Source organism: Talpa occidentalis, unplaced genomic scaffold, assembly GCF_014898055.3.
Source record: "Talpa occidentalis isolate TD23 unplaced genomic scaffold, MPIMG_talOcc4v2.1 talOcc4.14, whole genome shotgun sequence".
Lineage (NCBI taxonomy): Eukaryota > Metazoa > Chordata > Mammalia > Eulipotyphla > Talpidae > Talpa > Talpa occidentalis.
Window position 1 is genome coordinate 68100374 of NW_023601433.1, and position 27259 is coordinate 68127632.

Below are 27259 nucleotides of genomic sequence, written 5' to 3' on the forward strand. Positions count from 1 at the left end.
CAGAGACTGGCTTTGTGGTCATCTTAGCCTTCCAAAATATAGCTGCAACCCTGGATTTAGTTTATTAAAACAAGCAAAAAAGTCAATAAAAGAGAAGAGAAAAAGAAAAATCCAAGGGCTACTGGGTAACCAGAGATGTGAAGAGTCCATCCAATTTACTCCATGGGAGATGGCCGCTCTGAGAGCTGGTGCTGTCTGTTGATATGCAGCGTGAACACGCAGAATGACTTCTTCAGATGAGCAGTTCAGAAGCACAGCAAATTAGAGGGTTAAAGCAACAAAAGGCAAGAAGAAATAGAAGAATTGATAGTTGCCACTTAAAGCAGACAGAAAATTTTTAAGACTGGACCTAAATACTAAAACTAGTCTAATCCTAGACTAAAGTAGAAAGAAAGTAGAAAGAAAAGGCCTCATAACGTCTCAAATGCCTCTAAGCATCAGTGACTAGAACAGAGATGGGCAGTGCCTGGAAGGACCTCTCCTGGGTTCTGGGTGGTACGGCCTGTGTCTGGTGGAATGGAATAACCAGGCCTGAGGATGCACAAGGTAGAGCTCAGTGCCAAGTAACATGCATCAACGCTTTGTCTAAAAGTGCCTGCAGGAAGAGCGAGTGAACATTCAAATCCTGCCTAGGGGAAGCCAGATGAGCAGAGTTCCTGGGAGCCCATGTGCATTGCATCCTGCAAATGTAAATTATGTGTAGGTGTGGTTTCAGCAATCTGCACAGGAGGGCCCCCTTATCCACGGTGCATAAACTCTAAGACCTCCAGGGGATTCCCGAGACCACGGAGAGTACAGAACCCACTATGAATTGTTTTTTCCTAGATATACATACCAATGATAAAGTTTAATTTATAAATTAGGTAAGAGATTAACAACACATACTAGTAATAAAATAGAATATATATAGTGTAATAAGTCACGGGCATGCGATCTCTCTCTCTCCCTTTCAAAATACCTCATTGTATATAGTATTTTCAGATGGCAGTTAGTCTTAGAAAGTGAAACTGTTGATGCGGGGAACTACCTCATAGATTATTTTCTCTTAAAGTTCTCCAAAATTCTTGTGCACTATGTGCTTGTTAAAAGGAGGATATTTATCATGTTGCTTGTTCTCTCGGGGGGGACTCCTGAGAGAGAACCCTATCTGATCTTAGTTCCAAGAATAGTTACATTCCTCCTTTACAAAAAAATCATCACTGTAAAACTGACTTATTCAGCATTTCTTTTCCATGTGGCTCCTGGGACACTCATGTCCAATGAGTGGCCCTAAAAATAGCAAGTGAGCTGGTCACTGTGGTCTGAAGTTTTAGGTTCACTTTAGGTTTCATTTTGCGTCTTCATCCTTCCTTTCCTGTTCTACTTTCCTTTTTTTCCAATTTATTCTGTCTTGTATTTCAAACTTCCTTGAAGTCACCTCATATCCTTTCTGAAATTAGGTCAAGAGTAAATTAGGTCAAGAGTAAATACATGAGAATGAATGAATGAATGAAATCTCTGAGATTCAGAGATACCCTGAATTACCAGTTCATAATTTCAATCAATAATTGTGCTTTTCTATCATCATGACACTTTAAATTATATTTAAAATACTATTTCTAACAAGAAAGAAAAATACAGATGTTAGGTGAGACTTCTAGATAAAGACTGTACCAAGGAAATAACTATTTTGTAGTAGTAAAATGAAAGGAAATCTTTAGCACTATGCAGAATTCCTGGAGTCAACAGACTTACTTCGACTCCCAGGACACTTTATGTAATACTGATAATATGTCAAATCTGCATATAAGGTTACAGTAACTACCCCAGAGATAGCATTTCAAACTGACTTCTGTAAAAGCAAAAAATTCTGAACTCAGAGTTGTCATTGAAATTGATATTTGAATCAAGTTCTATTTTATTAGGATAGTATCATAGCCATTTATCAGAATACATTCCAGAGAGGGAAAATGAAATGGCAGGCAGTTTGAAAAGTGATTTTTTATTTTTTTTTAAGATTTATTTATTTATGCATACAAGATCTGGGGCACAGGCCAGAGGTGTGAGGAGTGAGAGGACTCACCAGAGACAGAATGGGGAGCAGAACAGGCAGATCGACTGAAGTACACTGCTGAGGGGAGCAACAGGCGAGCCAGGAGAGATCTGCTGCGCCATGTGGGTAGCTCCCTTGCTGGGGATTGAACTCACACTGCAGAAGCTATAGACAGCCCCATAAACTGTGTCCTAACCCCTTGTGCCACCAGAGAGGCCCAGAAAAGTGACTTTTTAAAAGCTCCATCCTACAACTCCATTCATTCACAAAAGCCAGTGCCTTTGTGTTTTCACCATCACAGGTTCTGCCCTGGAACTTTAAGGTGTCCTTTATAATAGTCAAGAGCATAAGCCCTACAGAACACATTTCAAAAAGAATAGATGTTATAAAAGATTTATGAGATGTTAAATGAATTAGAGACTGACTAATGTGTTTAGAAAACAAATTAGGGGCAGTCCTGAGTTTCCAGAAACAGGACGCAGCTCAAAGATTTTTTTTATTGACTTCACTGTAAGCAAAATACAATTGATTACATTTGCAAAGACTGGAATAATAAGTAACTGCCAAGAAATAATCCACGCTGTTGGAGCATAAAGCATGACCATAAAGAAAGGAAGCTGACTTTTAAATAGACATCTAAGAGCTCACAAGTCCAAATGAATGTTGGCTTGAAAGTACTCACTTTGAGAGACCAATACTGAATAATGAGTATTAGCAATTTTAAGAATCCTGTGGTTAATGCTGGGTTTAAAAAAAGCAAAACACAAAGCAGGACTCTAAAAGCAAGAGTGTCTATTTGGGGGGATGGGGGGTGAGTGGGTCAAATACCAGTTCTGAATGATTGCTGACATGTTGCAAGCAATGCTCAAAGATCAAATATTCATGTCAAAGACGAAAATTTCTCAAGATATTGTTGACTACAGTTTCTCAATATAGCTCTTATTATTTTTTTTGAAGATACATTTATTTATGCATACAAGAACTGGGGTGTAAGCCAGAGGTGCAGGGGGTGAGAGGATTCACCAGAGAGAGTGGAGAGCAGAACAGGCAAACTGACTGAAATTCACTGCTGAGGGGAGCAGCGGGAGAGGCAGGAGAGGTCTGCTGCGCCATGTTGGTAACTCCCTGGCCGCCCGGGGATCAAACTGCAGAGACTGCAGATAGCTTCACTGTTCTGTGCTTAACCCCTTATGCCCCCAAGGAGGCCTGCTGGTATTGTTTATTATTGTACAACTTGGTGATAACTTTCAGCACCCTCTCTTGTGTGCAAGTACTTGATGTACCTTCTCCCTTTTAATCTTCAGGACTTCATAGTTAGGTGTTATATATCCACTGTAAAGGAAGACATTGAGGCTTCAAAGGCTAGACATCACATGGCTAGGAGGTGAGAGGGCTGGGATTTAAACCTGGAAGTGTCTGACATTGGACTAGCTATTTCACAGTAATAAGGCCTTCAGCAGTTTGGGCTGGGGCCTGGACAACTGGACTCTACCAGGCAAATTTGAAATTTGTGCTAGAGAGAGAGAGAGAGAGAGAGAGAGAGATTTTACTGCTCCCAAGGGATATTTCATTTTATCCCTAGGCAGTGATGTAGGGATAATGGCTGAAGAGTGAAAAGAAGGCAGAAGTAGACACCCACTTCCTAAAATTAGAGAAATTTCTGAGTAAAATGTGAATGGGGATAGGTCTTTCTGGGGCCAGGACAGAATCAGGAGGTGCAAGTGGATAAATACCCAGAAGTTAACATCTAATTTCTGAGACGGGCAATGTTCAAAAAACTTTTGAAATGTGGGCGAATCTTAAGCTGAGTAATTTTAAGATCAGAATGGGACTCATGGAAACTATTACGCAGAGGTGTCACATAATGGTCTTCATAGCATAAGCATTCCTAAATGTAAACTGTCAGTAATCTGGCCACGGTAATTTTTCAAAATTCAGCTAGAGGAGATCTTCATGTCAAATGTGCTCTCATGATTTCCTAACTGGATACTTAAATCTTTGGCCTGATGATAACTCATCGTAAATAGGAACCTTCTCAGTTTCAGATAAAGATAAATTACCTGGTGGTATTTCTTTAGGATGTTGTGCATTTCAGCCACATCTTCACTCGTGATGGTCTTGATGATATATCTTTTGTCGTAGGAAGTGTGGAATCGAGCGCCGCTGCGTGCCTGGGAGTCATTGGGGAGGGGTGCGCTCCTGGTCAAGGAGTTCTTCCCATTGGGATGCAGCGGGGAGGAGAGAAGAGAACAGGTTAAAGATGGGGCTTTCCATGTCTGATGATTTTTCATTGTTAACGCAAGTTTTCAGAAACATTTGTATTTGGAAGAAACTGGTATGTTGAGTGACAACATTTTATAGTTATCATAACTGAAACTGCCAGTCTTTCAAATGAAATGAAAATAGGTCAGCTCTGTACCACCATCCTAATGTCCTTAAATTGGCCATTGTCTAGGATTATAAGCAAAGCTTTCTTGTTCATTTTGTTCCTTTCTGAGTTAGATAAGCGCGCAAATGGGTTGTTCCGAATAAAATTAGGGTCCAGTCATGAAAAGAAATTTACATTCAAGGAATGTTTCCTTATATGTCAGGTATTCTGACAAGAATTGTGTATAGAGAACTTGCTCCAACTCTGGGAACATTCCCATGAAACAGTTATACTAATATCATCTTTTTTTTTTTTAATTTTCTCATTGTCCTTTATTTGAATTTATTTAGTTAACAGACACATTGTACATTTTTTGGTACTTATTGGATATTGTTGTTCTTTGTGATTAATAACAACCATTTATTGAAACTGTGCAAAACTCCTCATACTTTACTTAATCTTTAAATCGACTGAAAATTGTTTCTATTTCCATTTTTCAGCATGAATATATAACTTCCCCAATATTATTTATTGAAAATATATTCTTAGGCCATAATTTCTGTAATTTTTTGGTTGTTTTACCTAAAGAAATACATGAAATATTTTACAAATGAAGATATGGGGAGAAGAGGTGTTTACTAATGGGGCAAATGTCACACGGCTAGAAGGGGAAGAGCTATAATTCCATCTCCAGTGCAGCTGACTTAGAACCAAGTTCTCAACTGGAAACCAATCAAATAATAAAGGCTCAGCAGGTGGTGTGCCTTGGGAGGGACCTGAGTAGGGGTATTCTCTACAGCTCCTCAGAAGATTGTGAGCTAATTGTCAGTTAATTATTTGAAAATGACTAATCTCCTGGGAGGGGGAAAAGGAGCGGTCTGGCAGGAGCTCATTTGGATTCATTTTGAAACTGGAGAGCCCCTGGCTCGGGGCTTGGGCACTCAGCCCCAGAAGCTGCTTGTGGGAAGTTGCAAGTATAGTAGGTGACCACCATTTTACTGCCACCACCAGTGGTCCCACTGGTGCTCAGGCTGCAGGCAGAGGCCAGCAGTAATGGTGGGCGGCAGTGGTTCCTCAGCCATGACACCCCAGGACAGGCAGCCCCTACTCCAGGGCTGCAGGAAGGAACACGAGGACCCAACAGGCCAGCCCCAGCACGTGGCCCCTCCAGGCGCAGGCAGTAGAGGGGCCCATCCATTTGGTGCCTGGGTGGTGGAAAGGACCATCAGGTGTGTGCTGAGCTAATTGGTAAATGGTCCAATCAGCCAGAGGATTGAAAATGGCCCAATCAGACTTGTAGGTGGGGGAAACCTGAAAGAGGATATAAGACAGGGCAGGCACCAGCTTGGCGTGCACTCTCTGACTGTCTCTGTTCCTGACTCTCTGTTTCTGAAAAAGACTCTGTTCCTGACTCTGTTCCTGAAAAAGACTGTTCCTGACTCGCTCTATTCCTGAGAAAGACTGTTCCTGACTCTCTGTTACTAACTCTGTTCTGAGAAAGACTCTGTTTCTGACATCTGAAGAAAGAAGCATCATCCAATAGCCAATCTCTAAAGCAAGAAAAGCCAAAAAGCTTCACAGAGAAGCCACAAACTTTGCAAACAAAGGCCTGTGCTGCCACTCTCTGGCCCTGCCTCTGACAAAATGCTTCAAAGCACCAAAGGCCACGGGCCTGGTGTCTCAGAGGTGCTTATTGGTGTGGGCCAGCAACTCACAAAGAGCTGTTAAGTGTTTCTGACACCACTGCTTCCTAGCGTTCAGTGTTGACTGGTACTACTGGCCAGCACTGCTGACGGGTGACCAGCTCTGTCTCGGCCACCTTTTGAGAGCTGTTAATCCAGCACGCATCCTAACCTTCTTACTGGGGCAGTGGGTGCTGCAGCCTCTTCTCAGCGGCCCTAACTGTGAGCATCTCCAGCTCACACTAGGACCCTTTATCCCTCCACTGTCTCTCTGAAAGTGGGCCAGAAAACTACGTGAAGGGCTCTTCCTCTGTACCGGGAGGGTAGAAGGCAATTTTATCACCAGAGTTGGGGAACTCAGGGCCGACAGGCTGCAAATACCCACCTGTTTCTTCCTCGCTGAAGTACTAGCCTAAGCCCAAACTTCCTTGTCTGTTCTTCCCAAAGTTGTTTCCTTTTCTAAAAAGTATAAAAGCTGCCTGTTTCTGTCACTTCTTTGAGCTTCCTACCTTTATGGGCTTGTGTATATATGAAATGAAACTTGTTTTTCTCCTGTCAATTCATCTAATGCCAATTACTAGACTAGTGCAAGCACAAAGACAGAGTTTGCCACCCCTACAATCTCACCCCACTGTGCTCTTCAATGCTATTACCTTTCCTGTCCTGCCTGAGCTGTGCATAGGGATTCAAAGGCAAAGACCCTTTCCCGCTCCATCTAAAAGTGGGCATTCAAAAACCTCAAGGAACCAAGCCTGCCCAGTGCAGGATACCCAGCTGTCTCTTGAGGCCAGTGATAACATCACTGCATCGTGGATTTTCAAGGAAAGGGTTCCTTTCTGTTAAGTATATTGAAATCTTTACTTCCTTTCTAAATGAACTCCAGCAGGCTCTAGCCATGTGAAATGACAGCAGTGGTGTGAGAGCTCAGGGAGGTCCTTCACTGGCTGGGGCAAGCAGCCAGCGAGCTCATTCTCATTTCTGAGGATGACCACAGTGTAGCTGCAGGGGCGCTACATTCTGAGGGGGTGCACCCTGACCCAGGCACAAGCAGGCACACCTGTCAAGTGCACGCAAACTCTGCCAATTAACTGAATCTGCTTTCCTTAGCTTTTTAGAAAATGTGAGAAGGAAGAACAAAAATCAATGTAACTCCCAATGACCTCAAATAGCAGGATTTGATGTTAAAATTCTTAAAAGAACTGAGATCTATTAAATAGACTGAGGATGAGTTTAGCATGAAATGGTCAAGCTAACGAGTTTACTTCTCAATTACATTGTTTCTCAAAAAAAATCTTTCATGCTATGTTCTAACAATGAAAAATTCAAAGTGAACGCCTTCTTTGGGGGTTTTAAACACTAGCCAAGAGAGGTTATTGTTGTTCTTGGCAAATGGTCTTACTTTTTCCTCCCAAACAATCTGCAAAAGGTTATTCCAAATAAGGCAAGAGCACTAGCAATTGTAAAGTTACAGGTTATTTTCAGGCATAAGATCAACTTTAGGGAAGCCAGGTGGGACAGATTATATATTTGTAAAATTGGCAACATGTAAAACACTTTTGAGGGATGGGAAATAGTAAAGAATTAACTGCATTCAGGAAAGGGTGGAATGACACCTGCAGTTCATAGGTTTGCTCAGGTATGTCAGATACAAAAGCACAGCATTCTATCAGATCGGTGAAACAGAATAAAATTGAAAGCTGCATAGTCAGTGATTTTCAAACTTTAATGAGCAAGCAAGCCACCTGGGGATCATGTTAAAATGAAGATTCTGCCCCAGCAGGTGTGAGACGGGGCAGTTGAAGCAGAGGATGCTGATACAGCTGGTGTGCGGACTACCTGTGCGCATCCAAAGTGCGCTGAATGTGGCTACAGTGTTTTGTACTGAGTCTAGTGCATTAAGTGTGTTGTAACTGCAGATAAGCCTGTATGAATGTATTTTGTTCAACTCCAGGTTGGTTAAAATGGGGGAGTTCACAATGAAGAATAATTCATTGCATTAACTGTATTAATACTAAGTGTAAGGCAACCTACAGATTGTTAAAGGGCTAGTAATAATTCCTTGGGACAGATGCTACCTCCTTTCAAGGGCTTTCTTTCCCTTCAGTTTCCTTAATTACATATTAGCACTAGGATGCTGATCGTGTCTTAATTCTGGGATGTAAACTCTAACAAATTCTAATCTTGATTCTGCCTCAACTCCGATTATCTTTAATAATCACTTGTGTAGTTCCAACATACAGTATCTTCTTTAAAAGAAAATTTTAAGGCTCTTCAGTAATCAGTGAAGTAAGAATAGACACTTTGTTCAAAATTTAGAATGTGCCTTTCCTAATCACTAAAATTATGTATCAATTCATTGAGAGTATCAGACGAGCAGAAAATTAGAATACATGTAATTTTTCATAAAATACATGATCTCTGGATTCTCTAAGGCACTGAAAAATCCAACTCATATTTTACATTTATTTTCACAACATTCCTATAAGAAAAGCCAAAGGCATTTTCCTACCAGAAGACAAGAAACTAGAGTCAAATTACTTACCTCATGCTCCTGCCTCAACCTTCCTCTGAGGTAACCAAACTGGGGATTTACAAAGGCAAGACCACATTCTTGCTACTACTAAGCACCACAATTGTAAGGCTTTCCGCAGCCTTTGGAATCAGGTAGAGGTGCCTGTGTTTGCAAAGGCTGCACTGTGTAGTGAATGGTCTGGTACCTAAATGACGTGCTCAGCTACTCATCAACACAGAGATCCACCTCTTGGAGCCTCAGTTTCTGGGACTGCACATTGAGGGAGAATAAGCCCAGGGAAGAGGGATCTGAATTAGATTCCTACCTCAGATCTTTTATAGCTAAAACTGCAGCTACTCAAAAAGACAGCACACTGCTCTGGGAACTGCCAGGCACAGGAATCAGAAGGTAATTTAAAAGCCTGATCAGAAGGAACACAAACCTCATCTCAGCATCATATTGATTAAGGACACCTAGGCCGAGATGAGAGAAAACATGGCAGCGGTTCTTAGGCAAAGTTAAGCAGACTCCAAGTCAGTGAGTGATGGCCTGAATGGACTCTACACCCATCGCCACACAGACATGCTCCAGGCATGAGGACTCTACCTCCCAGCCTGCCATTAACCTGTTCTCCTGAATGAGGAGCCGCTGGGACTTAGGGGCAGAACTAAGCAGCCATGTCAGCCTAAAACACTGACCATGTGCCTGTTCTCTTGCTTTTCTGGCTTCAGATTGCACCGTGGCTCCAGCTCATACAGCACTGCTGGTAGGACAGGCAGCAGCCAGCCCGGTGCCAGGCAATTAATTCTTTCTCGCCCCACTTCTCCTGGAAATCTTTTTCATTTCTCTCTGCTTTAGGGGTCTTTGTGTGGGTGAGGACTCGCAACCCAGGTCACCCCTACCTCCCCTTCTCTGTAACAGTTCTTAGAGGAAAATAAAAATCTCACAGGTCTCAGCTGTACTCAAGACAACTTGGCAGAAGGAGGAAAGCGTCTGAGGGATGGAGGTCATGGCTATGCGTTGAAAGTAGTCGTCAGGGAGCCTGAAAACAGGCCACAATCTAGCAAAACTGAATATTGAAACTCCTCAGTGTGCTCAGTTCTGCCACATGGGAAAAACGATCATAGGTGTGTATAAATCTCATCATCAGAGAATGTTACAGTTGACAGCAAACTTGCAGATTTCTCTAAACCATTCAGTTTACAGAGATTTAGAAAACGGACCCAGACAGTGGAAATGACTTGTCCATTGGTTCTTCAACATCTGTGGGGGACAGTGGATATGGAGGCCCTGCCTCTCCAGGTGCTGTCAGCCTCCATCCCCACCGCTGCCTGCCTGCCTGGCCTCCATCCCCACTGCCTGCCTGGCCTCCATCCCCACCGCTGCCTGCCTGCCTGGCCTCCATCCCCACCGCTGCCTGCCTGCCTGGCCTCCATCCCCACCGCTGCCTGCCTGCCTGGCCTCCATCCCCACCTGCCTGGCCTCCATCCCCACCGCTGCCTGCCTGCCTGGCCTCCATCCCCACCGCTGCCTCCCTGCCTGGCCCCCATCCCCACCGCTGCTTCCCTGCCTGGCCTCCAAGTCAGGTGGGCACTTGACGGGATTGTTCATAGATTTTTTTTTTTTTCCCCATGGTGACCAACACCTTCTAGTCATTTAGAGTGAGCCAGCTGGCACAAAACCAAACCTGTCTTTGTTTTCAATTTTATCAAGTAAAATGTGTAAAAATATCAAGAACAGCCTTCATGATAAGGCTGTCCAGAGTCCTTTACTGATGCATTTGTTAATGTGTACTGGCCTATCCTGACTAGCTCTAGGGCTGCTTGTTACTCGACTTTACCTGAGGGGGTAGTAGCAGGTGAAGCTGCCTTATTGGCAAGAGCAGAGACAGATGTGTCTGTGGAACAGGCTGTAGGGTAGGAACACTCTGTGTGTCTGAGGCCCCGTTCAGTCAGACCTTCATGAGGCGCAGATAGGGTTGAAGGGTGCCTGAAGGGTGTACTTAACGTCCCTACAGACCAGAGGGCTGAGAATCCTTTGCATTTCTAACCATGTTGCACATTTGACCCTGCCTGTGTGAACTAATTCACACGTCTGGAGAACTGTTGATAGTTTTCATTCTCCTCTACTCACTGGCTTTTTTCCTTTAGAAGATTGTCCCAAATGCTGTCTTTTCCTGCTTAAAACTGTCTGCTTAAAACTTTCCCTACTTAAAACTGTCTTGGTAAAGGATTGCAAAATATATGCTATTCATTGGCTACTGCTTTTCTTTTGATAGCTGCATATTAAAAACCATGTAATTTCTTCAACTCATTGTAAACGGAAATAACATTATCATCGCTCCCTACAGCTCAAGAAAAGGCCATAATCAACAGCAGAGGGGAAAGTCTCCAGAATTTTTTCCTTGACAGTTTTACTAAAATACACTTCACTAACTACACAATGTGCCTATTTAAAATCCACAAACTTGATGGGTTTTAATATATTCACAAAGCTACTATTACCATGATAAATTTTCAAACATTTTATCACAACCCCCAGTCCCCCAAGAAACTCCATACTCATTAGTAGACTTCATCCTACTTCTCAACTAAGAAACCACTCATTTACTTTCTGCCTCAGATTGGCCTATTCTGGAGACTTCACATAAGCACAATTAAATAGCATACAGGTGTTTGAGGCTGACACAAACCCTCCAAGTCCCCTGAACACACTCAACATACTGGGGTGACCCTGTGCCAGCTGCAGGTGCTGGGCTGTCTCTGGGCAAGTGAAGGACAACTCAGGCATTCAGACAGCACAGTGGGCATGTGCCAGCCAGTGAATGCTGCTTCTTAGGGTGGTCTTAGGCTTGTTGGAGAGTTTTTTGGTACATAATGAACTGTTTAACAAAAAAATTAAAATTCTAGAAAAAAGCTGTTAGATGCAACGTACTCGGTTGTCATCTTCTTATCTATTTTTACCTGTCATGCAACTTGGCAAATAAACTTATTTTTCACCACTTCCATTTTCTACAGCCAACTCTATTACTGGTCTTATATTAACCTATCTCCAACGTCAACAGCTGTTTTTGAAACTCTGGTGCAATGTCGGTCCTTAACAGGTAAATGAAAGAAGACAGTGAGATGAGTTTCATTTTTCAATGACTTCTCACATTTATAATTGGAAATTTATCACCCTTTCCATTAAAAAAAGGATTAATGAGTCTATCCTCCCATCTCACTCCTCTGAAAGTCTTCATTGAAGATGTTTATTTCCACAGTGGGGGGTCCAGGATTAGCAGGGCTTCCAGAAGGGTGGAGGAAATGTAAAGGTCAATTTAATTAGATCGTTCATACTGCCAATCTCCTACATTACTCATAAAAATGTCATGATTTACTAACCATTACATACCTGTATTTTTTAAATACCCAAGCATTTTAAAACAATTCCCTTGAATTACTCAGTCATATATATTCCCATTTTGATAAAAGTTTGTACAGTCTGCTAAAAATCAGATAACCATTTGAAGTCAACACCGTTTTCAGATGTATAAATGTCACTGCCTTACACAGGGAACATGTCAGTGTTGTGCATAAGAACCTAGGCAACAGTCATCAACTCATGGTGACTTAATGATTCAGATTTGACAGCTGGGCAGGGCCTCAGCATTGTCCTTCTCCCTCATTTCACAGATGAGAAAAATGAGATCTACCAGGGCTAAGTGACTCAATTAAGTCATAGTCTCAGTGATCAAAGAGCTAAGACTCACATCAGTCTTCCAACTCCAAGAAAAGCGTTTTTCCTAGCCCAGACCACCTATTTTATGGCCTTGAAACCTGGAAGCCAATTGCTGCCCTGCTGACAACTCAGGATTATGATTACATGCCTCAACTCACATGGCCCAGGCTCCAGGAGTGATAGTCGAGACAGGTTGCTTTCTGGGTTTGCGTTTGACACATGAGTGAGCACAGATGGTCCTCCGACCTCATCAGCGTTAAAGACCAACATGCTAACTTGAACATGATCATCAAGGATTTATTAACTGCCCACTGTGTTCAAAGCCCTGTGCTAAGCTCCTGGGGAATTTCAAAGATAGTCTGAACTGTGATCCCAGGCATGGAATGGATTTCATTATAAAAAGGAGTAAGACATGGGGCAATTTAACACCTATCATTAATAAAACAACTTATCAGAAAAGAACACAAAAATGGAAGGTAGTGACCAGCAGAGGAATTTCAGTGTGCCATGGACCTCTTTTGCAAAAATTTCAGGGTGGAACTTGATTGAAATTAAAAAGGCAGAGATCTGGCCTCCTTGTGAACAAAATGGCCCCTCACCTGGACAGGAGCCACTGACTATTTCAGCTCTTGGTTGAAAAGGACGTGTCACAATGTACGTGGTATAAGGGCTGGAAACAGGCAAATAGGAAGTTGGTGTCTCAGGTGGGGGCAGTTTGTGGTGGGGATAGTAACTGATTCAACTCTTAAGAAGCAGAAAAAGCACCTAAGAAAATCTGTTACTGGGTTGGGAGAGCTTTTCCCAAACTTGTGTTTAGGCTTATCCACTGTGACAGAAGCTCCTCTGGTTTTCAGCCCATGTGGAGTTTCCATCTACTGACTATTGTGAGCTGAATTGCAGTTAACCTGTGAGGAGAATTCTAAGAGCAGGCTGAGAAAACCAGAGACAACAAACAGCTTCAAGGAAAAACGGCTCTTCTATAGTTCAGAGGAAAACTGATAGTGGTAATGTATGTGTTGGGCTGTCGGACACAAGCACCTCGATGCTGATCATGACTCAAGGCCCCTGTCCTGAGTCCCTCCGAAGACCCTTGACTGCAGGAGGACCAGCCACACATGGTACCTCCAAGGTCACCTCCACATTCAATAGGGTAAAAACTGAAATTCATCTGCCTCTGCTCCTCCTGAATCCCCAACTTTCCCTCCCCCAGACTGGCACCCCTGCTGTTCCATTCTCCCAGGCTCCAGCACCTTTGGCTCCCCTGGCCCCAGCCACAGCAGCTGAAAGTGGACTCTCCTCTCTGTCTTGCCAAGTGCTCTCTGCTCTGCCTGGTCAGTGCCAAGTGCGCTGGCTCCTTCCTGTTCACTTGCTGGGATACTTCACGGCCTCCCAATTTCTTTGTCCTGCTTTTATGCCTTCCATCTGTAAATACCTTAATTATCTTTTTCAAATCCAGATGTCATCACATCATTCTCCTGTGCAAAACCTGCAAGCTGTTCACAGGCTGACGAATCCTGTTAAGATCTTTAGCCAGGTTCCCTGTTTTCCACTTCCCCGGCTTTCCTGCTCACAATTCTACCAGTCGGTCCAGGGTTCCTGGACTCTGCGGCCTCCATGCTCTGACCCTGAAGGTTCACGACTCTAGGTTTCGCCTCCTTGACCCTCCCTCCCGTTCTTGCAGGAATATCTCCTAAGTGTCTGTAGGCCAGTACGACTTCATTTCTTCCCCCAGACTTTAAACTGCCTATTTGGGAAATTTAAAGCATAGTGATACTAAATATATTCTTAGAGATACTGGCAGAATTTATTTCCCCAAAGTTTAGTCTACGCTGAAGGTCTAATACTTTAGAATTTTATTTTTAAACTTAAGAACATTCAAAGTTTAAAGCATTAGCTTTTAAAATTATTTGAAATTAGAATTCTCTGTTACAAATACAAAGAAGAAAATGCATCAAATGTGAATAATGAGAGATTCTAATTCAGGAGACGCAGTAGGGGAAAAGTAAACCTGATATTATCTTCCACAAAGAACAAGAGGGCTCAGTTTCAATTATGTAGTGTATTTAGGTTTAAAAGCAGCATCTCCATCCTGCAAAACTTTTTGGTTTCTGGTGGATAATCCTCTCCTGAAGCTCAGACTTTAAGTGAAGCCTCCATTTGACTTCCAGGATTGTTATAAAAGATTGATATTGAGAGACAAGAAAGGGGATGCAGACTTTCTTGAATATTAAAAATCGAAGTGTCTGGATTTCTAGAAATCTCATTAGCATCTGAAGGATAACCTGGCATACAAGTGAAAAATACAGCAGCTCCTCCCTTCCCCACGAGGGTATACATCCCAGTGGATGCCAGAAGCCACCCACACAGTGCCACACCCTGCAGATGTTTTTTCCTATACACACATACCTATGAGAAGCTTCAATTTATACATTAAGCACAAAGAGATCAACAACTAGAACTAATAATAAATAGAACTATAACAATACACTGTAATAAAAGTTACGTGAATGTGTTCTCTCAACTTATCTGTTATGTTTTTGGACAGTGACTAATTGAAACTGGATAAGGGGAAAACAATAATTCCTTCACCTTTCTCTGCTTTCCCTATAACGTCTAGCAAAGAGCCTGACACACAGTAGGTACAAATAAACAGGCACTGAGTTGACTAAGCATGAAATTGCTGACCTCAGGCAGACCAGAACTGCGGTGTCCTGACAGTAGACCCCCAGGGAGCACTCATCTTGAAATCCAGAGACTTCTTAAAAGTGTGGTAATGGGAATCACACTGACCAGCAATGATCATAAGAATGTAATTCAACTCTGGGCATCTTACAAACCAATGAAGTGATTTTAAACACTAATAAATTAGTATCTGGAGCACCAGGCACACACCCCACTGCATCTGCACGCACAGGAGACACCTGTGTTCAATGCTGGTGCTGTTGATGAGTATTCTACAAATGGGGTTTGAACTTGTCACTAACAGCATGAAAAGTTTTATTTTTTAAAAGACAAGACATGAAAACTAGAGAAAAGATACAGATGTTTATGGGATAACAGAAATGCTTTCCAGTCCTTTTAAGAAGTTTCAGCTGTCTGATACAGGTCAATTAGGAAAACTAATTACTGTCGCCTACTTTTATCAGAGTGGTCTCTATTGATCGATACTGACTTTTCTCAGCTGCAACCCACAGGTATTCACACAAACACGGCAGGTCGAAACCTTTTATGCATTTGATTTAATGTGAAGGTTTGAATACTAGATGAAACACATGATGGAGCCTTTAAATTGATTTAAAACCATGTGTTCAGCAGAAAGAAGCACAGCAAGACAAAGCAAAGCAGCTTGAAGTCTGGTGCTCTATGAACATGGCTGGGCCTCAGGCCATTGAACTCACTTTTCAAATGGAATCGAGAAAGTATTCAATTTGAAAGTCATCGATTGCTATCTGTTTTCTGCTCTGGCCATGATGATGAAAGCCAGGCTGTGGTGAGTTAGTGTGCCAAGGAGCCCAGGTGAGAGGCTCCCTAGTCTTGACCTATTCCCACTGCTGTCCCTCACCAGACCCTGGCTCTTCTGCCTTCACCCTTGCAGTGTGCAGTGGTCCTCGAGGCACCAACCCAGTGCCAGAGTTGGTAAAACTGCTCAAACCAAACCAAACCAAATAGCCAACCAGGTGTATTGAACCCCACATATATGACCTTGTCTTCAGTTTAAACTGAAGACAAGGGTTCTGCCTCTGCTGGAAATCTAAGCAGTATAGACATTGGGAGAGGACTATAGGATTAGGAGGGACTCCAGTTTATCTCTGCTTCACTAAAGTTTCAACACCCACTTTTTTTTTTTTTTTTAATAGAACTACAGTTGCCAAAGAGAAAGCAGCAATTTAAATGCCAAAAGCACCAGGCATTGCTAAGGAAAGGAGTGGTGTTCAAATGATTAATTACACTCACACGGGTTCTCTACACTGATCGCTCATGCTAAGAATTTAACAGACTTGCCAATTAGTTACTTGTGAATCATCTTCCACTTGCCTAATTTGCCTTCAAAGTTTGTACTCAGCAATTTGCACTTATTTAAATCAACTTACAGGGGATGGGGGAAGGAAGGAGAGGAAATCTGGTGTCTTCAATTCAGCAACTGGTCATTTTAGGAAATTTTAAGAACCACTTTTTCCCAGTGCAGTATAGAAGTCAGAATGCAAAGGGTCAGGTTTATTCATTTTTAAGATTTATTTTTTATACAAGAACTGGGGTATAGGTCAGAGGCACAGGAGGGTGAGAGAATTCACCAGAGACAGAGCAGGGAGCAGAACAGGCAGATCGACTGAAGTACACTGCTGAGGGGAGCAGCAGGTGAGACAGGAGAGGCCTGCCACGCCATGTGGGTTTCTTCCTGGCCGGCCAGGAATCGAACCTGCACTGCAGAGGCCGCGGACAACTCCACAGTGCAGTGCTCAACCCGCTGTGCCACTGGGGAGGCCCTGCAAAGGGTCCAGTTTAAATGTCACTTAACAGGGCTGAATATCAGAAGAAACAAGGACTTCATTATGGTGATGAATTGACTTGAACAAGATCCTATAGCTTGGGTTCTCAAATGTCACTGTAGCTGTTATTTTTTTGTGTGCAAAAGAATTCAGGCTTTAGGTTAGAGTGAGAGGATTCACCAGAGACAGAGTGGGGAGCAGAACAGGCAGATGTTACTGAAATACACTGCTGAGGGAAGCAGCGGGCGAGACAGGAGAGGTCTGCTGCTCCAAATGTGAGTTAGCTCCCTGACTGGGGATCGAACTCAGGCCACATTGGTCATAGCGCTGAGACTTAACCCCAAGGACACCAGGGAGGCCCTATTTTTCTTAAAGGAGGGGGACAGAGGAGGAATACACTTAAGTTTAGCAGAAGAGCACCAGACAAAGGAGATTTTCTTAGCATGTCAGAATTAACAGCTGTTCATTCCTGTTAATACTCAGTTTATTTTTATAGGGCCTCTTTAAATGGAGTAACAGTTTCTAAATAACAGTTATTCCTTTTTTACACAGACCTCTTTTGCTATCACAAAATTTTTTCTTTAATAGTCTTAATTTATTCTAACTTCTCAAACTTGAAGCCTACACCCGATCACTGACTTTACTACAGTTTGTAAAAGCCCATATCCTCCTCACCCCACATCCCTTCAGCCCTCTCCTCAGCACCCCAGGCCTCTGCTCAGAATGTGGAAAGCTTGAAGGCTTCTCATGATTGAGTCTCTTGGAAATTTTAACAAGACAGGTAAAGGGCAGAGAGGCCCACAAATACTTAAGGAACTGTAATCTTTGGGAAACTGGGTTTGCCTTAGGGACCCTTTTCTTTAAAGGAAAACACAGGGTGAGCTGCGCCAATGTACAACCTTGTAAGTCACCCAGGAAAATCATAAGACATTTTGTGCAGCATAAATTAGGTATTCCAATTTAGGGCAAGCTGGAGGAAGTGCTTATTCGATTTGAAAGGATTTAAAATAAGTCTATACTCGCACTATAATATGAACAGGCTGTCGTGAAAGACCAGAAAGTAGCTGCATTTCCTAACATAGTTTTAAGAGCAAAAAAATCTTGTTATCATTGGCTTTTATGAATCTGGCTGGCTTGACGCAAATCAGGAAGCCAATGTCAGATCCTTTCCTAGGAGAAATAACCAGGGAGTAACAGATGTGACAACACCACGATCTCAATTTTAAAAGCTAAGCTCGAGAATCCATGCAAATATGGGGAGAGGAGAAAAGAAAGGCGCTCATGTTTTATAAGGTGGGTCCCAGAGGCAGAGGGCAGACTTTTCGAGCTGCTGCTGGGCTGGGTGCCCTGATGGGGACAAAAATGCGGCCTCAGTACCTTCCCAAACTGTAGGCATAAAGTGGTCAAAACCTGCTGTGGGCAGGGTCAGGATCAGGATTGGACAATCTGAAAAAGCAACAAGTCAGCAAGAACAAAAAGTAGGTTCTGTGGGCAGAACACTACACATGGAAATGAGGGCATTATATATAACTCTTCACATGCTTTGTCTCTCCCCACAGAGTAATTTCTTTTCTACTGACTTTTTACTGAAATCATATTGTATGATGGAATCATACCTGCATGATCCTACCTGAAAGAACATTGCAAAATTCTTATAAAATGAATTACTATTACAGAGTTACTTGCATTAACAAAATGTAAATCCTATTTTACAAAGCAAAAAAGGTATGATGAAACCCATTTGAAGCAAATGTTACAAAGGTAACTCACCTGGAAATCTTGATCATCGATTCCAAACCTCTCCCGCAGGTTACGAAAAACCATTGGGCAGTATTCCTTAAACTTGAAATGGCTCGGCATGTTTTCTCTGAAACAGTCAGATTGTGGAGCAAAGCTCAGATATATAAAGAGTTAACCAGACCTGAATCTGCTGTCTAGTGCTACAAGCAGCCAAACGAGTGCTTGGACCAAGTTCATAACCCACGCAAGGTACAGGTGTGCTTCACGGAACCAACTACAGCCCACAGCAAGATGGGGGACAGAGAGAAGACATCTGCCTCCCTCCACCACCTAGAAACACTTGGCCTCTACAACCTTTTTAATCCTGATCACACATAACAACTGCTTCCCCAATGAAAAAGGTGTGGGAAGAGGCCATGTAGAAAGAAATGGTGAAGGCAAGGCAAAGAGCATGTAGAATTCTAGAAGGGCTGCAGGGGGAGCCGAAAAGGTCCCCACACTCGCCCTCAACAGCTAGATGATTAAAGCTTACAAAGTGAGTTTCTCTTCTTCCCTGAATGTCCTGTTTTCTTTTACATAAATATCACATTCTAAATTCTTAAAGATTTCCCTCAAAAGGTCAACCTCTAGACAGTTAAGAGAATTAATCTGTCAGTTTCACATTGGAATAATGGCTCCAATATGAAATGGTATAATTGATCCTCACGTGGGAGGAATTTCTTTGAGGCTCATCCCACTCATTCAGAATTGCTTCCTAGTCTGTGTTCCCACAGAAACACACACACACACACACACAATTGTGGTACTTTGCATGCCTAATTATTCAAATGGAGAATTCTCAAAGTCCAACATGGCATCCATATTTTTTGTAAAAATGTACTTTAATTCTTTATCCTATGAAGAAGTCATTTCTGTTTATAAAGTAATCATGATCAGTTTTGTATAAGATAGCAGAGGTCGATTGCTGTTCAAAAATCCAAGCAATTTATAGCTTCAAGCATTTAAATTGTAATGAGAATATCACTTTTAACACATAAGATATTCATAGAGAATAATATGCCATATGGTAAAGGGATATTACCCAAGAGGGCCCGCTGTTGCTTTTCTGAAAATGACAGATGGTTATGTTTATCACAGGATTAACTTCATCAGCAAAACTTTACTCCCACCCATTGAAAAAATATGTGATTATACAAATTCACAAAAATCTTTCTCTTGGCAGCCCCGTAGTTCTGTAAAAGTTGTATTTGTACTTACTTGTTAAAAAGGTGATTGTCCACCTTTATCTTTGAATAGGCTTTGAAGTCATCTGGCATCAACATAACAGGGATTTGAACGTGGCTCAATTCATTGATCTAGAAAGATATAAAATACATGGCTCAGGTTACTATCTAGGTAGGAAGTGCTTCACTTAACCATGTGTCTCAAGAAAACTGGAGAACACCAAAAATTCTCCACCCATCTTCCTCCTCCCTCCCTACCCCGGTCCTAAATCATCTCTTGTGATGCCTTCCTCACTCCCTCTGCAGAGTTCATCACTGCCTCCTACTAGCATCAAGTTCCAACCTCACTGCTCATGTGTCTGACACTGACCTGTGGGGGCCTCCAGGAATTCTGGAGTTAGTGCTCATGGCCAACTGTCCCCGCTTCTCCTTCCTACTCTTCCCACTTCCCTTCAACATAAGCTCCTTAGATCATGACTAAGACAGCTTCCCTCTGTAAAGAAAACGTTATCTGAGAAAGGGTTTAATTTCTCATAAATATTTGTTTGAATAGCAGATGACTTTTTTAGATCTTTGAGTACTTGAAAAACATCACGTATGCGGTTTCTACCTTCCTCGTGGGAACTAAACTTAAACATAAGTATTGAGGTGGGGCATGAATTTACCAAAAGGAAAGGAAGAGTCATAAGGCCCTGGGGCTAAATTGAAAGGGAGACTGGTTGGGCAGGGAACAAGAAGGAAAACGAAGAAGGGGTTAGAGGACAAAGTGTTGAATCAAGTTCTCTTCTATTTGTCAGTGAATGGCAGGGACACTGTGTGATAAAATTCTGAAAAATTTGAACTTTCTCAGTTGTTTTTGTCTTGGTTCCCAAGCTATATTCCCCTTGTTGATAACAATGAATTCCACTTTAAGAATGTATACTTCCAGTGAAATGGAAGATACTGGAAGAGTTCTCAGTTACAAAAACAAGATGAAACAAAAAATGGGATTTTAGCTAAAGGAGGGTTTTTAACACATTGCCCATTCATGTTCACAAAAAGTAGAGGAAATCGGGCCTCCCTGGTGGTGCAGGAGTTAAAGACTTAGCACTATCAAGCTATTTCCAGCCACTGCATTTTGAGTTCAATCCCTAGCCAGGGAGCTACCCACATGGTGCAGCAGACCTCTCCTGACTCTCCCGCTGCTCCCTCAGCAGTGTATTTCAGTAGATCTGCCTGTTCTACTCACCACTCTCTGGTGAATCTTTTCACCCCTGCACCTCTGGCCTACACCCCAGTTCTTACATGCATAAATAAATTTTTAAAAATCTTTTAAAATAAAAGTAGAGGAAATCTTTAAGATGCCTTCCTCCCCCTAGAGTGAATTTAATCTATAGTGGGTATGGGAAAACATCAAGTGAGAGTGAAAGTAGCTTTTCTAAACAAAGTACAAGTTAAATACTTAGTTGGGTCAAAGGAAAGCTGAACAGTCAGACTTCAAGACTAAATCAGGACCTTGAAGGTAATGGAAAGTGATCCCTGCATCAGATAAATGAAAATGCAAATGGTATATCTGGAAGAAATATGGGGAAGAGATGATGTTTGAAGATAATGGCTGAGATTTTCCACAACTGAAAAAAGTTGTAAACCTATGAATATAGAAAAATGAATGCAGGCCTCCCCTGGTGGCACAGCGGTTGAGCGCTGGGCTGCAGCCTCTGTGGCGCCAGTTCGTTCCCCGGCCGCTGGCGAGGGTCCCACAAAAAAAGTAAAAATAAATGTAAAAAAAAAATAAGAATGAATGCACACAAAATTATCTAAGAAGGAATTCACACCCAGATAGGCTGCAATTAAACTAAAGACAAAGAGAGGCAGAGTGTCTAGAGAAAAGATCAGACACAACAGAAGAATGACAACCAGAAAGGACAGTTAACTTCTCACCGGTAAAATAGGAAGGTTGACATTTAAAGAACAGGGAAAAAATAGCACTACAAATTATTGAAAAGAAATCTAGCTTATCTTCAACAGTTAATGTTTTTGTCTTAGTTATTAGTTTAAGGGTGAAGGGGCTATGCACATAATGATAAAAGATTCAACCACAAAAATAGGATTTGTTTTATAAGTACCTAATAAGTCTGAAAATATAAAGCAAAAATCTCAAGGACCTCATGGGGAAAGGACAATCCGTTATAAAGATTTCGATATGCTTGGGCCTCTCAAGTGTCACTCTTGAAAATGCAGTGATGCAAGAACCAGCCGGGACCAACAGTGTTTAATGCTTCTGAAGAATCAAGAGAAATGACTCGCAAATTGAGCAACAAGGTGGTCTTTGTGGCTGGTAGTGAGAGGCTGATGCAGCAGAGCAATGGAAACCAGACTGAGGTATGTTGAGAGCAGGTGAGGTGAGAGAGATCACAGATGCTTCATCTCGCCAGTTTTTAAGGAGTCTGAAAGTGAAGGAGAGAAGAGAGATGACGAGGGAGGAAGGGATGAGCGAGAACAGATATGCCAACAGTACTGCCCCAGAGAAGGTGGGAGGACAAGGGACCCAAGCATGAAGGAAATGTGTTGGGGAGGAAGCTGCTCTATCAAGAGAAGGCAGAGGTCAGTCTTGCGGAAGGGGCAGAATAAGATGGCGGGCAGTTCCCACCTGACTTTGACTCTGACTTTCTTTCTGAAGTAGAGATGTGGCTACTTACTAAGTGGGAGGCGAGCTGAGGAATTCAGAGGTTTAAGAACACAGAACTTTAAAGAGGGACTGAGAATGTGGAAGAACGAGTTTGAAGACAGATGTGGCTGGCTTCGGGGCAGAGTGACAGTCCATCTGTAACCATGATGGTTCATTTATAAGGAACCAAGCAAACTTGAAGAGCAACATTCCAGGAGAGCCTGTGACCTCAGGGCACAGGGCAGAGATGGAAGGCTTCTGGGGTTGGTCAAGTCTGAGGTTTTGCTAGTTGTGTGACATAAAGAGCAATGGAGTTCTGGCATAATCACTTGGAAGTGGAAAGTTAGTAGAAAACACCATCTCCGACCACAAAGAGCTGTCCATATAGTTGATGGGGCAGGACAGAGTGAAATACAAAGTAGCAGAGAAGAAAGGGGGTGCACAGTATGTGCCTCAGGTACGGATCAAGGAGCCCACTGTAATGGGGGTGGGAAAGGACCCTTGGGGAGAAGCCCAAAGTAGCTTTTGATAGATGGAGAGATGAGAACTAGTGTTTCCTTGAAATGTCCAGGCAAAGCAGACTTCCAGATATTTCTACCGATCCCATCTTAATAAATCAGAGTATCCCAGGAAATGGGGAATGCTTGGTCTCACTATTAGAGAAGATGAGAAATCAAAGTAATTTTACTTACACCTTGGTTGATCTAGAATCACAAATGATGGAACTTAAATGAGAATCTTAGAGATCCTACAGCCTAATCTTTCACGTGGGAGGTGTGTACCTGCCCCCATAAATCATGCAATATTGCAAATCAATGTTGCCTCAATAAAGAAAAGGAAAAAATGATGTCTCATTCTGTAGATCATGGTGTATATATATCTATACCTTTATAATCAAGTAGTTCAATGCTGAGTTATTATCAGACAGTTATTTCATAGGTCTTTTTTGGTCCAGATTGCCTTTCATTCACAATGGATTCACATTTCCCTTGTTTTCCTTTTCCCAAAAAATTCTCCCCCAAACCTCTTTATTTGTTACAGCCAGATATAATTTTTTTAACAAAGCATTATACTTTTCTTTGTCTTCCTTTGTAGACACTTACATAGGAAAAATATATACATACATGAACTTGTATATACTACATGATATTAATAAACTGAAACAAAACAATTTGGCTTACCATTACTATTTTGAAGGAAAGAACACACTCCTATAGGAATAAACACACATTATGAAATACAAATTGTTAATCTATGGAGATAAAAATGGCTTTGGAGCTTATGAAAATGTTATTAGCTTGGTTAAACAACAAATTGATTTTGTACAAAGTGCCCAAAAGTTCTTGAATGCATTATAATTCAGGAGTGGGGACAGGGGAGTGTGTGTGTGTGTGTGTGTGTGTGTGTGTGTGTGTGTGTGTGTGTAGGAGAAGCTAGCCTTGGGAGGGGGTGGAGGAATTGTTAGGGGGAAAGGATGTCCTAAAGCTAATTCCATACAGGCTTTGTGGACTCCACCCCCACCCTAGGCCAAAGCCAAAGACACTGGGAACGCCAAATCCCATCACCACCAAAAGGAAGGTGGCTGGGACCTGAGGGTGGGGTTAAGCAGTCAGGTTGGTATAAAGCCAGACACATGGGCTTTGGAGGGGTCCCCCATTTTGGCTCTCTGCCAGCTCGCAGCGTCCGGCCAGCTCTGAGAGTGACTTTGGGTTTCCAGGTCGGCGGATTGGGTAGGACTCATTAAAGACTATTTCCCTATTTTCTCTGAGTTGTACATTTTCCTTATTTCCTTTTCCCTTGTAAATAAACCTTTTATTAACCCTTTGTGTGTGCCTGAGTGGAGTATTCATAAGTCCCTTTTAAGCGCGCAGGTGAGGACCCACAGCCAGGCAACCGGTTCAATATTGGGGTTGTCCTATAACAGCATGAGGAGAGGGAGAGCTGCTGAGGTCTAGACTCAGCTTTGCCTTAACTCACTTTAACACGAGGCATCACCCTTGATGCTAACATTTACTAGACACCTGCCAAGTATTACATTAAACATGTTAGACATAGCATCTTATCTGATCTTTACAATCGGAATGGAGTAGGTCTTATATCCTACTCCACTATGCAGTCATAGTATCCACTGTTACTAATGGCACATTAATACCCATTTTCTAGATAAGGAAATTGGGGCTTAGTGTGATTAAGTAAACTGTCCCAGTCTAACTCCTCTTCATTCAGGCAACTCACTCAAGTAACCTCAAATTTAAATTTAAGGAGCAGAACTGGCTTGACCCTAAGATCTTCTGGAGTTTCTGGTAGCTTATGAGATAAGATTCACAGCATATTCCTAAGATGTCTATCTGAAGTTTAAGTAATCATTGTGTTTAAAGCCTCTAAAGGATCCCTTAGTTTTTAAAGAAAAGGATTAATTAAATAAATGTCTTTTCACCATTTATTCTAAATATCTATCTGAATATGTGCCATGATCTATTGTCATTATATCAGCTGTGATTTCAAGTAAGTGCAAGCTAAACCTGGAAGAGCTTGTACCACTGAGATTATTTTCTCGAGTTTTCATATCATTTCAAAGAAAGGGGAAAAAATGATGTAACCCTAAAACCTACAAAAGTTATAAACCAGTTATTTTAATAAAGTTTTTGAAATCAAAAGGGGCATACTCAAAGTTCCAACAAATCTCAATAAATCATATGTAATATTCTTGAAGGAAATAAAATCAATTTCCAAAGCAACTTATTAAAGCAAGCACTCCTTTGCTAATTTACTTATTATAGCATTTATTACATATTCATTGAAGCACTGTTTCTTTATGAAAAGTATAATTAACATACTACACAGTAAAATATATGTGAACTTTCACTTTTAAAATACATTTTCTGAATCAAACCATGTATATAGTATCTTGATTCCTTTCCATCCACTCCAACAACATACTACCTTCAACACTATAAAGACATTGGCTTTTTTTGAGTGAGTTCTCCTGATTGCACTGAGTATCATGCCTGTAAATATAACATTGAGTTCATATTGGCAAGGATACAGTTTGCAATTTAGCTGTAAAAATGGGAATAATAAACAGCTACTGGACAAGGAATAAATGAGACCCAGCTGGTAATGGTTCTGAAATTAAGGCATACAGAGGTCTCGCCATAAAGCCATTTCACACAGTGACATTTAAAAATAAACTTCATTAATTTATATGATTTTTTAAGTCAAGTAAAGAACATGTGCATAGACTGTGAGCCATTATTAATGACACTTAATTAATCCAGATATATTCACCCTGAATACTATTCCCAGACTAATATAATTAGTAACTGGCTTTCAGTCAAGCATACACAAAAAGGACTGAAAAAACAAAAATATCTTTCATATTTAGTAGAAACTGAGATATTTAATCTGATTATAACAGACAATTCACTACAAATTATGTCCTATTGAGAAGAGAAAGGAGGCATCCAGCACTGGAAGCTGCAGTCTGCACTACTGAGTATAAGGGTTTCCCTCACTCTCTGAAAGTAGAACACCCCTATTTGGTATTATTTGGTAGGTTCTTTTTTGGATCTGGAACATATTACCATTAATTTATATGGAAAAAATTTCGAGCAAACAACATTCCTACCACTTAAATGAGCGCATATTTCAAAATACAATTTGATAATACAAATAAAGTGAGCTAAGCTGCAGAGTGATAAACCTGGCCAAGATCAGCACAAAGGATTCAAATCAGTGAGGACCCAGTGGGGAAAAGAATTGCAATGCATAAGACAGCATCACTGTTGCTTTGGAAACTATTTTAACTTTAATTAATTTCTTAGGGAAATCAAATAATAAATGTGTCATGCCAGATTCCCCAGACTTCACAAGTTTTTCAGTTGCTTCTGGTTAATACAAAAGGATCCTGGATTCATAATATAAAATGTGATACAAGTACACCATAAGTATTCATCTTTTTTCCCCATCCTCCCTTTATATCAGTGTCTGAAAATAAATACTTCCCACTTATGGGACTCATCCTAAAAACAAAATTCCTTTGTGACTCTAGGGTTAAGAGGCGTATGGATTCCTTCCCCAGATAGTTTATTTTGAAAATTTCTGCCCTAGAGTTCATTGGCTTTAGGAGGTGAATGAGTAGAAAACTAAAATTGCCTCTATTAGGAGATAAGAGGTGAGGGTGTTTATTCTGTAAGCTCCTGGAAAGAATCCCAGCAGGAAGTTCTGACATGGGTCAGGTCCATAAACAGCAGAACTGGTTAAATGTGGATCAGAACATTCACTGGTTCTCACCAAAGGTGCACAAAATGAGCTCAGGCACAAGTCCAAGAAAATGTTTCCCATGATGTGACCTAGAAAAGGTCCTCCCTTCTTCCAGTACTTCCCATCAGTACTGGCTGTGTATGGAGAGAGCGTGTCGTGACTAGGAACAAGGGAGCAATGAGACATAATAACTTGAGGTTTATAATAAACCTTAACAAATGAGGTACACTGCCTGGCTGATATAGAATTATCCAAATTAGGTGCAAAACCTCGAAGCAGCCCTTCAAATACATGAGTTGATTTCTAAAAATTGTTACAGGTTTGTAAAACACCAATTTGTATACCAAAAATTTTATTTTATGATTGCAGTAGCAACCTGTGGGTAGTGTGATTTATAAGAAATGTATTTTGGTCATTCAAATGACCAAAAAATAGATTTCTCATATCTGGTCATTATCCACAGTTCCTGGCTCAAATCTTCACAAAACTCTTGGAATTTCCTAAGTGTGGTGAGTGATAAAAGTGTCTCTGGTTATGTCTCTGGTTATGTTAACCTTTAGGAAGCACCAGATGAAGGGAACTAGT

At 41.6% G+C, this 27259-nt stretch overlaps 1 protein-coding gene across 1 annotated transcript in view; it reads right to left on the reverse strand.

Moving 5' to 3' along the window:
- The window catches only part of PIP4K2A (phosphatidylinositol-5-phosphate 4-kinase type 2 alpha), a 142245-nt gene that overhangs the window by 35230 nt on the left and 79756 nt on the right, over positions 1-27259 (reverse strand). The window contains exons 2-4 of the mRNA XM_037510703.1: positions 19799-19896; positions 18572-18668; positions 4093-4245 (exon numbers count right to left, since the gene is read on the reverse strand). Coding sequence (XP_037366600.1) covers positions 4093-4245; positions 18572-18668; positions 19799-19896 — 348 coding nt within the window. The remainder of the gene's footprint in view (positions 1-4092; positions 4246-18571; positions 18669-19798; positions 19897-27259) is intronic.